The following is a 17,063-nucleotide window of genomic DNA, read 5'->3' on the forward strand; positions in this document are numbered from 1 at the left end:
AAAATAAATACATGCAAATTTAAAAGTTGCAAATAATTTTCGGTTGAATTGCTACAGGAAAGTCACTCTTTTTTTAATATAGCCAAGTGAATCAAGAATCCTCAATCCCTCTAGATCTTCAAAAAAAAAAAAAAGGCTTTTAATACTTCTTGAGCTAGAGACCCCAGATGGATAACTGCAGAAGTGCTACTTTTCAAAATCACAAAGTCACTGAGCGCAGAGGCAAGCGAGCAGCCTGTGCCGCGGCCAGCGCCGCCCTCTGCCGATGGCCACCACTCGCTGCCGATGGCCACCGCCCGCCGGGCACCCCGTGGGTGCCAAGCCAGGGGCCACGGCGATGGGTGACACCACTTCTTGGCACAAGGATTCCTTGGGAAGAGAAGAGTCCTTGGCTCTGGCCCTGGCTTGCTCCGTGTGAGCTGCAAAAGTCCACTGAATAAGAAAATAATGACTGTGGAGAAGCTCCTGCTTTTGGGGAAGCCCAAACCGGACCGTGATCAGCTTCAGTGCGACTTTCTAAAGCCCCCCTCGATGCGCTGAGTGCAGGGACCTGCAGTGTTGGGGTAAAAATATCCAGATGAGAGCAAAGGAACCTTTCCCAGAAAGCTGGGGAAGGCAGAGGAAAGTAATTGATGAAGGGTCTCGCTTCATCAGCCTCATTAGCTCCGTGGCCCTGGCAGACGGGACTCTGCGGGCAGGCACCTGCCCAGGGAGTCTGCGCTGCTTCAGGCGGGTGCTGCCGGGGTGTCGAGCCCCCCCGAGCCCCCCACCTCCGGCAGCTGCTGGGGCAACAGCAGCCTCGCAGCAAACAACGACTGTGCTTTCCAGAACACCCCAAAACCAACAGCACCTTTACATATATATGTGTATATATTAAAAAAACACAAAAAGAGAAAGAAAAAGGGCCAGGTCCGGCTGGGACCCAGGGGCAGGAGGAGCAGCACTGAAAGCGCTGCCGGCCGGGGAGGGCCCCACTCCCCGCTCCCCCCGCGCGGGCGCAGGCTGCTGCTCCCGGCAGTTGCACTTTTGCTTTGCACGTCGAGAGTGGTGGGGAACCCGCTACCAGCACCCACAGATCGGGGCCCACACTGGAGCAGCCCGCCAAGACAGCAAAGGTAGGACTGATACGCTTTTTTCTCTTTTTATCTTTGGTTCAGGCTAACGGGTTTAAATTGTACTTTTTTTTGGGGGGGGGGGGGGGGGTATTGCAACATAGACTTGGTGCTTCTTCATACTTGCACTAGAAGTGCTGAGAGGGGATGGGGACACCCCACTGAGAGACAGGAGGGTGCAGCATTAACCACCGACCCCCATGAATCTCCAAAAGTAAACGAGTAGAAGCAAGGAGGTGCAGGCTAAGCCCGGCTATGGGTGAGGAGCCAGTATCTCCATTTATCAGAAGAACGAGCTCCTCTAAGTGCTCATGAGATGCTCCGTGTGTCTGAGGGAGAGGAGGGGTAGGGCTTAAGCCCAAAATAGCCAGCCATGAAGTTTCAAAGTGTATTTTCTATTACTGTTGTGTGATTATCAAGAAGCTGCCTTTAAGAATAACACCAATTCTGGTGATTCTTAACCTTTGCAAAACTCCCAGCTGCTTGTGAAGGGACTTGTCTGTCAGTGGACTTTCTGAGGCCATACAGCCCCATCCCCACAAGCACAGCAATTTACTCATTTCTCTGGGTTTCACCGGGGTTCCTCTCACTGTATTTGCCCAATGGATTTTCTTAAACGGCCTGTTCCTCACAAGAGGCAGGACGCTGACTTTCCACTGGCAATTTTTCCGCTTAACTGCAAGAACCGGGGGGAGGGAAGAGGCAGGGTTATCCAGCTGCATGTCCCTGGGGGGCATGTGCTGACAGTTTGGGTGGAAAACTCACAGTTCTGGTGCTTATTACCCTGCACATCTACTAGGGAGATCAGGGTGTGCCACAAAGGGAGAAGAGGGGAGGGGGTTTAGGCTGACACACAATGCTGCTGTTCCAGGTTTATTTTCCCCTTTTAACCAGGATAAATATTAACAAAGGAGGACAAGAGCTTTTGCAAAGGATTAAAAGACAAAAGCAGCATATTTCACATGACTTTAAACTGGAGCATTTATTTTTTCCTGCAGATTTCTGGAATTTACCCAGCCAAAATCCCCCTGGTGTCCCCAGCTGCCTGCCCGCCTGACTCCTGCCCACCAGCACGCAGCCACCCCCTAGCCCCTCTTCCCAGGGAGCTCCCCCAGGGCTCCAGCCCCACAGCCCCTTCCCAAAATTTCAGTGCTCCCTCAAGGAGATGCTGGCAGCTCTGCCACCCCGGTGGAAAGGCGGGGAGCACAGGCAGGGCAGAGGGCAGGCATGCCACGGGAACACTCAGTTACCTTAATCATGAGCCAATCATAGAATGAGAGTGGTTTGGGTTGGAAGGGACCTTAAAGCCCACCCAGTCCCACCCCCTGCCCTGGGCAGGGACACCTTCCACTAGCCCAGGTTGCCCAAAGCCCCATCCAACCTGGCCTTGAACCCTTCCAGGGAGGGGGCAGCCACAGCTTCTCTGGGCAACCTGTGCCAGGGCCTCACCCCCCTCACAGGGAAGAATTTCTTCCTTAGATCTCATCTAAATCTCCCCTCTGTCAGTTTAAAAACGTTACCCCTTGTCCTATCCCTACCCACACCGCGCCCCCCCCCCCCCCCCCCCCCCGATCAAGAGTCCCTCCCCCCTTTCCTGTGGCCCCTTTAAGCCCTGGGTGGCCGCTCTAAGGTCTCCCCAGAGCCTTCTCTTCTCCAGCTGAACCCCCCAACTCTCTCAGCCTGTCCTCACAGGGGAGGTGCTCCAGCCCCTTGAGCATCCTCATGGTTTCCTCTGGACCATTCAAGAAATGAGAAATTAATGAAAGAACAAATAGAAAAAAATCACTTTTTATTCCACTGTGCCAATGCCCCGCAGTCCTAACCTGTAAAATCTTGGCTGTTTCACTGCTTTTTCCCCTGTAACAAACATTCACCACCTTCAGTGATTCACATTTCAGGTAACCACAGAAATCAGATGGGATGCACAGGCAGTTGCTGTGGTACCCTGCAACTGAATTAAAATGAAAAAGCCGCTCTAAGGATATCTAATAAAAACACTGTGGCCTCTATGATGCTACCAAAGAGGAAATAAAAGAGAGAAATCTTCATTTAGCACAGCAAGAGGCAACTTTGTCCCTATGGAAGATGATATAAACTCCAAATATCTACCACAAAACTGCTTCAAGGGAGAAAAGCTTTTACTCTCCCCTGACATATTTTAAGAGAACTCAAAAGCAATCCTGTGCAGTGATCAGTTTATATTTCTATCATTTTTATTTTCAGTTAATACCTATTATTATTACTACTAGCAGTTATCTCCCCAAAATAGGGCAGCAGCACTTCAGGTGACACAAAAACCAGGCAGCAACTGGGAGGAGCCCAGCACAGGACACAGCTGCCCTGCTCCGGTCCCTGGGCCAGCTCCCACATCTCCAGCGACTGCCCAGGGAGCAACAGACCCACCACCACACCACCTCTGCTTGCACAGCTTCAGCAGGAAACTATATTTCTATTTGAAGTTACCCCCATGTGTGTTTTTATTTTAGGCCATGGAGGAGAAGGAGGACGAATAGAAGAGAGGTTGCAGCCAGCCACACACCCCAGGCCTCCCCCCTAGAAGGGTAAGTCAGCAGGTGACACCAGGGTGACACAGGCAGCACTAGCGGCTGCTCTGCCCACATCACCCCTGCCACAGGCTTTACGTGTTTCTATAGCACCATAATAAATACAGTATGACATGCATAAATACCAGCCCCACACCAAACACAGGGTGCCTGCACACCCACTGCTCACCTGGCCAGCAGCCATCCTTGCAAGAGCGGTGCTCGGCAGCAGGATGCGGCCAGGCTGATCACATACCCTGGCTCTGGGAGTGAGCAGGAGGTGCTGGGCTCCAGGAGGGGACCAGGCATGATGCTGCAGCAGAGGCAACACCTACGGATGCTGCTTAACCATGGGCTGCTTTCCCCCAAGTGGGTTTAAGGGCCTCTCCTCCACCGAGCTGGGTTTTAAGGGCTTTGCTTCCTGGGGTAAAACCCACAGGATTTGCTAATGAGCATTGACCCAGGCAGTTATAACCATCCTCAGGTGAGGAGCCTGATTACACATGCAGGGTGTGATGGGCTCTGGTGTAGGCATGGGGCAGAGTCCAGTTGCATCCCAGACCCACAGGTGTTGTGGCTGCTCCCACCACCCCAGCCCCTCCACTTCTTCATACGGAACGTATGAATCTACAGCTGCCCCTCAGCAGATAGAAAATACTTTACACAGTGTAACTGTCCAGCTTTAACAAGCGTTAACAAGTCCCAGGTGTAAAGCCTGACTACAAAACGTACCTGGTGTTTCTGACTCATTAAGTACAAACAAGAAGTCTTCATCCAGTCCCTAGCGCCGCTGACTGTGGGGTCTCCTTGGCAAAAAAGAGGGGCGAAAAACCGTTCAGGGGAAGAAGGAAGCCGTGCCTGGGGACAGTCTCACACCTACCGCCGCAGCCAGCCCCCTGCGCCGAGGGGAAGCGAGCACAGATAATGCGAAACAAAATTTCCTCTTTCTGGAGCTTTTTTTAGCATCCTGCTGGTTTTTACATAGCGCATTTGGCTGAACTTTGCAATGTTACTGCTTGGGATTTCCAAAGTGTGGTTTTTCACATTGCTGTGTTTTTACCCCGCCTCTGAGGGCGGCTGCTCTCGCAGGGACGTTTTTGGGTGCTCTGGGTGAGCACCCTCGCTGCTCCTCGGCTTTAGTTGGGCTTTCTGGGACCCCTCGTTCTGTGGGTTTGCAGCCCCAGGGAGAGGCAGAAGGTGCTGCACGCCCATCCCTGCCCTGGGGCCGGGCTGCAGGGAGCAGAAGATGGTGCTGCAGGAAAGTTGCTGTGCGCTGGGGCTGGGGAAATGCTCGTGGGAATGTGTGCGTGCACTGGGCTGAGAACAGACTGATGGGCTGGGCCTGCACCTTGTCCTTCCCTTTGTGCATCTCATGGCCCAGCGATGGAGGCAGGGTGGGTTCCCCCACCCAGGAACGCAGCCAGAGGAAAAGGAGTGTGATTCAGCCTCCCTGACTGGGTGATAGAGGTCCCTGGGAAAGAGATGACAGGAAAGATAAGCTTGCTTTTTAAAAAAAAAAAAAAAATTAAAAAAATCACTGGAAGAAAAAGCTGGGTGATGCAGGTTTAGGGCTTTATCTTGTAAACGCCCCTGTAGATGCATCCCCTGCCCGAGCACTCATGCATCGGCCGCAGCAGGATACACGTATGGGCAGCGAGTGATGGCACCACACAGCCACCCTTTGCTGGAGCTTCAGAGCAAACTTCAGGCAAGAAGTTGAGACATTCTAGGCGAAAAAAAAGTGGAAATCAACCCAAGGCAAAGCCATGCAGGTCCTCACGAACCACCCTTGCTCTGCTGGGCAGGCTGCCCACATCCCAGGGGATGGAGCTGGTACCTGGGGAGCCAAGAGGAACAGAGGAGCTCTCCGGGAGTGAGAGGATGCTCCTGGTCACTGGTACCCTGATCCTGCTGCTTGGGTGCAGCCCAGGGACCTCCAATGGGGTTGTTTTGCTCAGACACCCTGGCAGGAGCAGGATGGGAAGCCTGGACATGTCATGCTGTGACAGTAAAGACAGGCACGTCTTCACAGGGCCTCAGCATCGCCATGGACAGCCAACATGAAAGAGAGCATCCCTCCCATCCTCTGTAAGCACCACTAAGCAGCTTCAGAGGCTTTCCCAGCGCAGCCTGCTCTGCCTGTACCCAGACTCAGCATTTTTTCAAGCCCAGCAAGGCAATTTCTGACCACTCGAGGAGGATGTACTGGTTTTGGCCAACTGGTTTGGCTCGATCCCAGTACAGAGGAGAAGGGAGGAACCTGCCTGAAGCAGGCACCAAAGGGGTTACCCAGCTGCCGAGGGTGAGCTCTGCAGCCCCAGGGAACCCCAGAGCATGACAGGTACCAGCAAAACCAGCCACATCCACTGCCCCCTCCCAGTTACTTGTGCCAGCAAATGGACACCAAAGCCCTTGGCCCAAGTTACCCACCAGTGACCGATAAAATCTGATGAGTAGGTGAGCACCAATTAGTGTCCCTGCATGAAGAAGACATTACTCACATTTCTAGAATTAGTCGTGCAGGTTTGTGCATTGAAAGTTGAGTGGAGAACTAACAAAAGAATTGGAAAGTCTTGAACAGACGGCTAATTTACAGCTTATTAATCGTTGCTTCTGAAGATTAATAGGATTATTTCACGAGCCCTTTTGCTCTACTGGTTATGTTAGATGCTGGCTCCCTGGAAGAAAGAAGACATCTCAGTCTCATTGGACTCTTTACTCAATGGTATGCAAGAGAAACTATACAAATAGACACAGAAAAGCTGCGCCCCCCCCCCCCCCCCCCTACCATTTCCCTGTATAGATTTTCTGTTTCCACCCAAAGCTACTTCAAAGTTTTGGTACAATCACGCTGGCAAGTGTTGAACATCAGCTCCATTAATAAATGTTCACATTTTGATGCCTATACCTCAAAGCACAGGAAAAAACCATCAAGGATTGCAGTGGGATATAATTTTGCCTTTATAAATGTGCCTTTGGCATCTTGGTTGCTACCTAAAAACTTTTCCCACTTAGACCTGTAGGTTAATTCTTCATGCTGAAGCAAAAGGGAAACCTGAGAGAGTTTGGACAGAGCGCTGAATTTCCTCTATATTAATCAGATCTGGGTTGTATTTTTTTCAGTCTGACGGGTTCTGATAATATCAGCTGCTTACCATGCAAACAATTTTAAAATAAAGTCACCTCGGTAATGATATCTGGTATTTCCAACAGCCACAGCAGTCACATGCGCAAGGTGGGCAAAGGAAAGGCTTAAAAAAAGCAGCTGTGAGAAAGTAAAATTTAATATAATGCTGGTAGTTCTGCAGCAAAAAGGGTTTAATAAGTGGGCCACTTGTCCTTGCTTGCATGTTTTATATTCTATTTATGGAAGATCAATGAAAAAGTTGACCCTGGTTCGGTGAAAGCCACTGATGTGGGACTGGCACTCTGTGCTGCAGCAGCAGCAGCTGCACCGGTGGAAAATGTTCATTTTTTGGGTGAGTGGCTCATTTACATAAGGAGCAGATTTTGTTCTGTCCTCTGCTCGGCCGTGTGCGGGTGGGAAGTTTCTGAAGGGCTTTCCCAGGAAGACCAGGGGAGCATTAAACTCCCGAGGGCTGCATGAGGTGAGAGTATCCCTCTGCCCGCGGCAGGGCAGTGAGGGCACGGCGCTCGCCGGAGCATCTCTGGGCTTGGGCACGGGGAGACCAACGCAACCGTGGCAAAGGGAGATTCGGATGGAAAAGCTGGAGCTGGGAAAGGCTCAGCTGCAGAAACCTGGCACCAAGGCCTGTGATCGGGGGCGGCTGCTGCTTGGCGGTACAGCATGGGAGGCTGGTTTGCAGCAGCAATTAAGCACATTTTCTATTTATTCCTCAGTGGTTTTGAACCTCCCTTCACTGGGTGAGACATGGTGCTTGTCAGGCAGAAGATCTGACCCCCACAGATGCCACTAGCAGTAGGATTCTGCTAGAGAGACACTCCTACCGCTCTTGCAGCTTCCCCGTCCCTCTGGTTTGCCAGGCCCGCGTCTCCCCGCAGCGTTATAACCCACCTTTCTGTCTTTCAGCTGCAGGGCCATGCTGGTTGTCAAACTCCCGTGTTGACAGAAGCGGCTGAAATGCCACCCAAAAGGTGACACAGAGGTGATGAACCGTCGACTGCTTCGGCACACGACGATGCATTTCGCGGTGTAGATCCCCGCCCCGTCAATCCTGTGAGCCACTCGAGGAAGGTCTGGTAACTTCTGACAACGAGCACGAGCAAAGCACGTGAGCAGGACTTTAATTAACTCACTCACCCCATAATGAAGCTCCTCCCCAGAGCAGACACAATAATCTGGTAACCGAAGCCTCACACACGGATGCCAGGGGTGAACATTTTTATTTAAGCACCGACGTCCTGAGGACAACCTGGCTGCAGGATGCGAGTGAGAGAGATGTTATCATGCCGGCGCTGAGCGCGGATCTGGAGCACAACCATGACGAACAGCTCGACCTGCACCGACACAGACCTCAAGACCTACTATGCGATTACATATACGTTCATCCTCATCCCTGGACTAATAGGAAACATATTAGCTTTGTGGGTCTTTTATGGGTACATGAAAGAGACTAAAAGGGCCGTAATATTTATGATCAATTTAGCCATTGCCGACTTAGCGCAGGTTTTGTCCTTGCCCCTGAGGATTTTCTACTACTTGACCGGGACGTGGGAATTTGGAGGAGGTCTCTGCATGCTTTGCTTCTACCTGAAGTACGTCAATATGTACGCAAGCATCTATTTCTTGGTTTGCATCAGCGTGAGACGATACTTGTTTCTGATGCACCCGTTCAAATTCAGTGACTGCAAACGCATCTGTGATGTGTATATCAGCATCGCTGGCTGGGTCGTGGTCTGCGTTGGCTGTTTGCCTTTCCCGCTTCTCAGACTTCACCAGGATGCTAAAAACACGTGTTTTGTGGATCTCCCCGTAAAGGAAGTTGACCTTCCCATCTCCATTGCAATGATGACCATAGGTGAATTGGTGGGGTTCGTAACACCCCTACTCATCATCCTGTACTGCTCGTGGAAGACTATCTTATCACTAAAAGAAAAAAACTCTGCATCACATGACCTCGGAGAGAAAAAAAAGGCTTTAAAGATGATTCTCACCTGTGCTCTGGTATTTCTGATTTGCTTTGCACCGTACCATATCAGCTTTCCACTAGATTTCTTTGTCAAAACCAAAAAGATTAAGAATGGGTGCGTCCAGAAGGTGATCTCGGTGTTTCACGTTGTAGCTCTGTGCCTTGCCAGCCTGAACTCCTGCGTGGATCCAGTCATCTACTACTTTACTACAGATGAGTTCAGGAGACGCCTTTCCAGGCAGGACTTGCAGGACAGCATTCAGCTCCACCACCTCAGTTACGTGAGGAAGCACTCCAGAGATACACTCAGGGAGCACACCATGGACTACTAGTGCTGGCCTTCCCCAAGGACTTCAAACGTTCACTGTATTTTGGGGTTTGGCCCGTTATTTTTTTTTTTTCCTCCCAGGACACCGAGAGCAACAACAAGCTTCTGCTGATTTCAGTGAGGATTGGAGAAAAACAAACAAAAAACCCCTCAAAACCCAAACCTGACCGAAAATATGTTGATTTAACACTTTGGTTGCAATTTTTCTCTGAATATAAATAACACTGTGTAATTCCCACAGGCCCTGTTTCTAAAATGGGCAGCCAGGAGCAGTAGCTTTGGCAGTAGGAGGACGTGGACCCGTGGCGAGATGCTGTGCCCCATTGTCACCAGTGGGCCACTACCCGGCCATGTCCTGATCACACACCCTGACTTCAGCAAGAGGCAGCAAAGACTCTGGGCTCTTGCTACACAGAAAGAATTCAATCCTAAAAATTAGTTGGTGACACAGTATTACATATTTCTGAAGCAAAAGACAATCCAGCAGTGAGTAATTTCTATGGGGAGTGCTAAGAGCCTCCCTCAAGCCATGTTGCCCATAGGGTGAGGAGTGTAAGGTGGCCCCAAAGGACTTGCCATTTAAATAATGAGCCAAGACTCCATTTTGGGGTGTAGCAAATGACATATCCGCAAATCCCAAAGTCACAGAAGTGTCCAGACACTATTTTTCTGCCATCAGTTCCCATTTCTGGCTTGAAAGCTGTAAGGCTGGAAGCCACGTTGCTGCCTTGGATAAGCTTTAACCACGGGGCTGTGCTTTGAGGGTATTTATTCAGGCTAATGTCTATCAAGACTTTCAGGTCCTCTTTCCACCAAAGATGGGGCAAATTATTTCCCTTTCACTGATAACTGACCCAGAGCCATCACACCTACTCTTCATTAACAGCAGCACAATTAAAACACAGTCAGAGGAACCAAACCTTCCTGAAGTTCACTGCAATGGGAACTCACTAAAGGTGCCACCCAACAAGCTATGTGAGATTTTTAAGAGAGGCTCAAATGTGGATGTATTTTTAATAATTTCTTTAAAAATCAAACAACAGAAGCGTTGGGTGTGACTGGTATTTCATTTGCACGTTCTTGTAAAATTTATTTTTCTGTGAACATTTGAAATGTTACATTTTGAAATGTAAACATACTGTGATGGTATTAGGTTTTATTTAATGTAAATGTTGTTTTATAGATTTAATTTATGAAAAAATACATGTTTTGTAGAAAAATGATGTGAATCCCAGAGAGTGTTGGAACACAGAAAGACTTTTTTTCTTTTTAAAAACCCTTCTGTATAATAAAACAAAACTCCACCACTTCATCCCTGCAGCAGTCTGAGCCAGTGTGTCTATACCTGAGTGTGTCGGCTGAGTAAGCACTGCTAATTCATGGAAACCACAAAGCACATTGTAATTTGTCCACAGCAATGAAAACATATTTTATTTTTTTTTATATCCTGTTGTGTATGATAAAAAAATCCCTTCAAAAATTTTTTATATGTAATTCTTGGCCCACTCTCCCCTCTGTAACTGCCTGCGTCACCAGTACATGCTTACAGGGACCAACAAGGGCAGCACCTGGATTGCCAACACCTCTCGAGCATCTGTAGAACATTTTAGATGCCTTTTCAAAATTGTTTTAACCTCCTTCCTGCACTGGGGAGAAAAGCAAAGGGACAAAACACACTGCTGCAAACTGCAGCAGCTCATCTGTCTGTCTGTCCGTCCCCTCCCACCCCCAAGAGGTTTGCCAAGGCGTGGTGGATTCCTAAAGTTGAAGGCCAGCACCGGCACAAGCCCATCACCGTCCTTTCTGGCCACTGTCCCCCATCCCTGCGTGCGTGGGAGGGGAGCAGGATGGCCCTTTTAGCTTCCGAGGGGAAAAGATGTTACACAAAGTGGTGTCAGAAGTTCAGAAATTGTTCAGTGAGAAAAACCTCAGTAAGCCTAATTTTTCACACCAAAAAAATACTGTGGGTGCAACAGAGTCGTTTCCCCTGCTGCCACAGCAATATGGTTTATTCATATTAGTATTAACGGTCTGTGTTTACAGGAAGTCGGATGTAATAGTCGCAGTAGCTCACATGAGCTGAATTCAGAAGAGAACTGCCTGCCCTTGCCCTGCTGCGGCACCTCTGCTCCCGGTGGGATTTGCTTGGGCCACGCTCTCCATTGCAGAGGGCTCACAAGCCCTTGGCTGATGTTACCACGGACATCTGGAGAACCAAGATATTACTTAAGTTAACAGAAGGTGGATTTCCATGCCCTGTTGATGGCTCGGAATCCACGATACCAGCCCATGCTTGAGCCCCTGAGCAGTCACACACCAGCAGAGAGATGTTCTGCTGCATTTCTGCCACCCAAGAAAGCCTCAGGTGGGGATGGCACGAAGACAAGTAATGCCCATCCACTGCAGCAGCAGGGAGCAGTTGCTCTTTGATCACTTTTCTGCCCAGCTTCAAGCTCTGTGCTAGGCAGGATCTGCTTCTTCACCTGGACTTTGCTCAGCTCTGACTGCAGTTCTCCATTAGCCTGTTCAAAGCCAGCAGAAGCTGATATTCCCACAGAAATCTTTTCCCCAAAAAGCCTTTTGAGTAATAAATCGTCCACAGCGTAATAAATTCCCTGTAGGACTGGGAATCTGAATGACAATGTAACTGAGAGCAAAAAAAAAACCAAACCCCAACATCCCCTTTATTCTACATGCAGTATTTCCTCTGGTTGCTCAAGCAGCATCTCTCCCCTGCGAGGGTTGTTCTTGCCGAGGAGCAAAGCACCGAGGGCTCTGCCAACAGCCTCGCCAGGCTGGCTTTGTGCCGAAGTCACAAGTGGCTTTTTGACACAAACAGAGTCAGGTTTAATTGTGCTAGGTCAAAGGAAAAGGTAGCGTGGCCACAGCACAGATCCAGGGGAGGTCTTGAGGGATGCTTGGGGACCTTAAGCTGTTCAGAAGCAGCACCAAGTGTTTTTTGGTGAAGTCTTATTTATCCATGAAACAAGGTGAACGGGGATGAGAGAGTTCCGGGTGGAAGCGGAGCTCTCGGCGTGTTTCCGAAGGCCCCAGCCCCCCGTTTCCATCGCCTCCCACACAGCCGCACGCCTCCAAACCCACACGCTGCGGAAAGTGCAACAGCTGCAGGCGATTTCATCACACCTCGGCGCCGCTTCTACCAGCTTCCTTTGTGTCGTTGTCATCAAGAGAAGAGACATGACAGGGGGTTTTGTTGTTTGTTTTTTTGTTTTTTTTTGTTTTTTTTTTTTTTTGCACGTCAAGACTTAAAACTGTACTTGCAAGCGAAGGCTGCTACGGAAGTGGGAGAGCACGTGCCTGCCCCTCTTCTCATTGTCCTCTTTACACCTTCACAAGACGGTGGTGTTGAGCCAGATCAGGGACCACTGAAGGGGCTCGCTCGCTGCCGATGGTAGGCTTGGGGAGAGGGCTGAAACGCTGAGCTGTGGGCAGCAATCCTGCCCGGGCCCAGCTGTCCTCAGCCGCTGGCTGTGGGGCTTCCTGCAGCTGCACTGAAAGCATCGTTCCTCAGAGCCATGAAAAGCTCTTCTGGACCAACATAGACCTGAACCCACTAATCCCTTAAAGTCCAGTGGCAACAAATTCCCTATTTTAGTTACACATACATTGCTCAGAAACGTATCGCTGTTGCTTTGAGCTGGCCACCTGACAACATCTCTTGGTGTCCCTTCCTCTTGCACCACGAGGCAGCAGTTGGTTCCCTCTTCACCACCTCTGCAGGGCTCGTGCCTCAGCAGAGGCGAGGTCTCACCCGCGCTCGGGACCCCCGGCCACCTCCTGCCCCCGCAGCTGCCGCCTGGCCGTGCGAGCGGGGCCACATGCCAATGGCCACGGCACCGGTCCTCCAGCATTTCCAGTGTCCTCTTCATCTCCTCTGCCATCACCAGCTACTGCCCATGAGCTAGCCAGGTAACTCAAAAGATCTTTCTGTGCAAAAAGCTCCTCTTACCTAAGCAGAGTTTTCCTTCCCTCTTACACTTCTTGTCTTTTCTCAGCACTAGATTTTATTTTGCTATTTTGTCATCTGGCTGCTCAACGTCCTGAGAAGACTCCCCATTTCTCTGTAGTTGGTGTTAGATTTTCGCTGCTCCGGTTAAGGCTGCATCAGCAGCAAACTTTGACACTTCTTCCTTCACTGTTTACTTCCCTTTTCACTTTTCTGTTAGAGGCTAAAAATTAGTATCGTCCCCAGTGTCACCAAAACAGCTCGCTGGCCATAAAAGCACACAGAGCATCAAGAACAGCACGGCTGGACACCACAGCTCAGGCCTCAGTAACAAAAAATAAACTACAGCAAGCAACCCAGATATAAGCCAATACCATCCAGTACAAAAACAACAATAAAAAGATAAAATCTTGTCAGAGACGGTTTAATCTGACAAAAAGAGGAGAAAACCTGAAGCTGTCTAGACAGTGCCTGGCTCACGCTGCCAGGTAAGTCAGGCCAGACGAGCTCCAACATTTGAGCTCTGTATAGATGTGATCTATATGATACACATTAGTGGCCAAAAGATCTGATTTTGAAAAAAGATCCAGTTACTTAAAGCCATCAAGAACAAAATAATAGTAACAAAAAACCAGAACACATCTGCAACAGCTTTTGGTACCACCACTCGCTGCTGTAACGAGCTTGTTGGGACCAGCAACTACCATCAGATTAACTCGTTTCACTCACCCTTCTCTCTAACGCGGTGATTTGCACTTCAGAATTTATCTGCACAGGCAACACTGCTGAAATAAATATGAATTTCTCAAAATTAAAAGAAAAATATGCCACAAAGGAGAATATTTGGGAAACTCAGGTGAAAACATGACGTTCCAGTTGAAACAAGCAGTCAGAGGTACAGGGATCTTTTTGCTTATCATCAGTTCTTTCCTCTAGTGTTTTTTAATATTTTCTGCTCTGTTAAAGACTCATCCATAGTCTCTCAATACAGATGAGTTACCCCCAAACCTTCTTCTTTGTCTCACACCTTTTACATCATTTCTTATCTCCCCAGAGTGAACTCCATGCAAAGACTCCTGCTGATGCCAGCAGGCTCATTAATTTCCATGAAAACACTGACCTTCCCAGGAGAAACCAGGGATGGACACCATCATATTTTTTGGATTCAGGATTGTTATCAACCTTCTCTTCCTCAGAAAGCAACCTGGAGCCAACAGGAGGAGATGCCTGATCCAGGGTCAGGCGCATCCATCTGATACACTAAGGGCTGGATTTAATGTAGGATGGGGGTTTCTAACAATTCAGCATCACCTGAATCTCGCTGCAAGGAGTGTACCCTGGTCCTAAAAGATGGGGAAGGGATAAGGCTGTCACTGCCCCTTCCTGTAAGTATAGTCCTTGCCTAAGAAGGGAGGGAAATGGTTAAAATTCCTCCATTATTTAAGAGGGGATTTGAATCCCTGTTTCCCCTGTTAGGGAAGAGCCAAAGGTCAAAGCAGTGGGAGAAAAAAGAAGAGATCACAGCCCAGTAGGCTGCTCCCGGGTACAGAGAACAGACACAAGCATGACTTTTGGTGGTTAGTGCCATCTCCTCAGAGGGGAAGACCTGGGTGCTTGTTCCTGCTTCCAGCTCTATTTCTGTATCTTACGTCAAACCAAGACGGGACGCACGCTGTAAACATGACCAGCTGCTGGCAGGGCTTAGCTGGGGGGGTTTTGGTGGCCGCTAGCGCTCTGTTTTAAGGGATCTCCATCCTGTCCCTGTGTGGGTGATGGCTGAGCAATGGCTACCTCTACGAAAGCAAGTGCAGCAACATGCCCAGATGTCCTCAGAGCCTGTTTCAGCATGAGTTAGACCTCAGAAAAAATCCTCAGCCCAGTCGGAGCCAGTGCTCAGTTCTGGTCACACACCCAGGTGCCAATATAAAGTCAAAGGAGAGGAAAAGTGAAGGCTCTTGGAGGTTAGCTACCTCCATGGTCAGCAAGAGGCTGAGCTACGATTGTCAAGATTATAATTTTGGATGCCAGTCTGCTTAAGTTTCCTTCCACCTTTGCTTTTTTTCCCCTAAACCCAGAATTCAGAGAAAAAAACAAACAAACAAACAAAAAAACAGAACCAGCAAAGGTAGGATGAACAGAAACGATGTAACTGATTGCCACAACCTAGCGTGAGAATTAACAAATCTCTACCCCATCTCCCTACCCACTCTCCCAGTGAGCTCAACAGTGATGTAAGAAGGGAATATCTTGGGGTTCCAGCTAAGCAAAGGTCATGGCTTTTACCAACCACAACGTGCAGCCACCAGCCGTCCGCTCCAAACGCCGCACAGCCAGCTTCACCTCCCTGCTTCCCCTCCCAGAAGCCCCAAGGGAAAAACTCTATTTTAAAGTTTTTAAGCCACCCAAACTCTTGTCTTGGCTGACTAGTAACTCTAATCTGCTGTCAGCCTGTTTATCAGTCCTATGATTCAGGGCCATTATCTTGCACAAACGCCACTATTGCATGACACAGTTGATATTTAAAGAAACGGTAACTCTTTGTGGTCACACAGAGGTCTGCGCAGCTAGAGAGAAAGTTCCCAGTGACCAGTGTAAAACAGAAGCTAAAACTCACACAGCTTTGAGTTTCTAGTTTAATGAGAGGTTTCTTATTTAAGTGAATTAACGCCAACCATCAAAGCCCCACATCCCAGCCTGTTCCCGTTGGTTAACAATCTATAAAACCCAGAGCAGCACCCTCACAAACCCAAACCCAACAGCAGCACCACTGCCCATGCTGGCCTGGTGCTGTTCCTCTGAGTTTCTTCACCCAAAGTTTCTCTCTCTGGGCTCGTTTGCCCCAGCTGACCCAGCCCAGGCATCCCCCATGGGACATCAAACCCCCAGTGGCATCTAGCTCAAAAGCTCTTGGGCTGCTTCCTCGTTCAGTGGGAATTTCTACAGCAGCCATAGGCTTGGGACAGGGCCACATTCTCCCTCTGGGGCAGCAAAAGAGGTATTTACCCTCCAACCCCCCACTATATTATTATACTTAAAGAAAGCCACAGGCTACGACAAGCTCTAGGGGACATGCTGGTCATGGGACCTTGGAAACACTGCTATAAATTCCAGGAAATCTCTTACAACCAAGTCAAGCAGTTCCCTTTTACTGGTAAACGGGATGTGGTGCAGCCCCCCCAGGGAGCAGATCACCCACCCCTCCGCACCCCGGCCCCTGGGTGCTCCCCCCGCCAGGGCCAGAAGTACCAGGCTGCACTTCTGCCCATCATGTGGGGGGGACGCAACCGCCAGAGCTGCCACGGATGGGTTGGCGTGGCGCAAATCATCCCCCTACTCACTCCAAACAACTGCCTCACTTCCCGTGGGTGCACGACCCTTTGCAGCCATGTAATGTGGGCAATCACAGAATCAGCTGGGTTGGAAAAGCCCTTGAAGATCCTCCAGTCCAACCATGAACCTCACACTGACCGTTCCCAACTCCACCAGATCCCTCAGCGCTGGGTCAACCCGACTCTTCAACCCCTCCAGGGATGGGGACTCCCCCCCTGCCCTGGGCAGCCCATTCCAACACCCAACAACCCCTTCTGCAAAGAAATACTTCCTAAGAGCCAGTCTGACCCTGCCCTGGCGCAGCTTGAGGCCATTCCCTCTTGTCCTGGCGCTGGTTCCTTGGCTCAAGAGACTCATCCCCCTCTCTGCACCCTCCTGTCAGGGAGTTGTAGAGGGCCATGAGGTCTCCCCTCAGCCTCCTCTTCTCCAGACTAAACCCCCCCAGTTCCCTCAGCTGCTCCTCATAAGACCTGTGCTCCAGACCCAAATGCTGCAGAGTGCTTGTTTTTAAGATCTTCTCCCATTACCCAGGAGCTCTTTGTTTGGTGGTTGGTCAAAACCCACAAATTCAGCAGAAGGGAAGATTGTTTCTGGAAATCGAAATTGCTTTGGAGATGCACCTGCCCTGCAAGCAGCTCCGCCAGCGCCCAACAGCACGGCCCTAAAGCCAAC

General features: G+C 49.8%; 1 protein-coding gene across 1 annotated transcript; it reads left to right on the forward strand.

Annotated features, from left to right (window-relative positions):
* The first annotated feature begins 1,036 nt into the window (after positions 1 to 1,036).
* On the forward strand, positions 1,037 to 10,406 carry GPR174 (G protein-coupled receptor 174). Its single transcript, XM_074883100.1, has 3 exons — positions 1,037 to 1,115; positions 3,599 to 3,673; positions 7,707 to 10,406. Exon 3 carries the CDS (start codon positions 8,118 to 8,120, stop codon positions 9,096 to 9,098), a length of 981 nt encoding a protein of 326 aa, XP_074739201.1. The 5' UTR covers positions 1,037 to 1,115; positions 3,599 to 3,673; positions 7,707 to 8,117; the 3' UTR covers positions 9,099 to 10,406.
* The last annotated feature ends 6,657 nt before the right edge of the window (positions 10,407 to 17,063 follow it).

The sequence above is a fragment of the Strix uralensis genome, chromosome 13 (genome assembly GCF_047716275.1).
Source record: "Strix uralensis isolate ZFMK-TIS-50842 chromosome 13, bStrUra1, whole genome shotgun sequence".
NCBI classification, from domain to species: Eukaryota; Metazoa; Chordata; class Aves; order Strigiformes; family Strigidae; genus Strix; species Strix uralensis.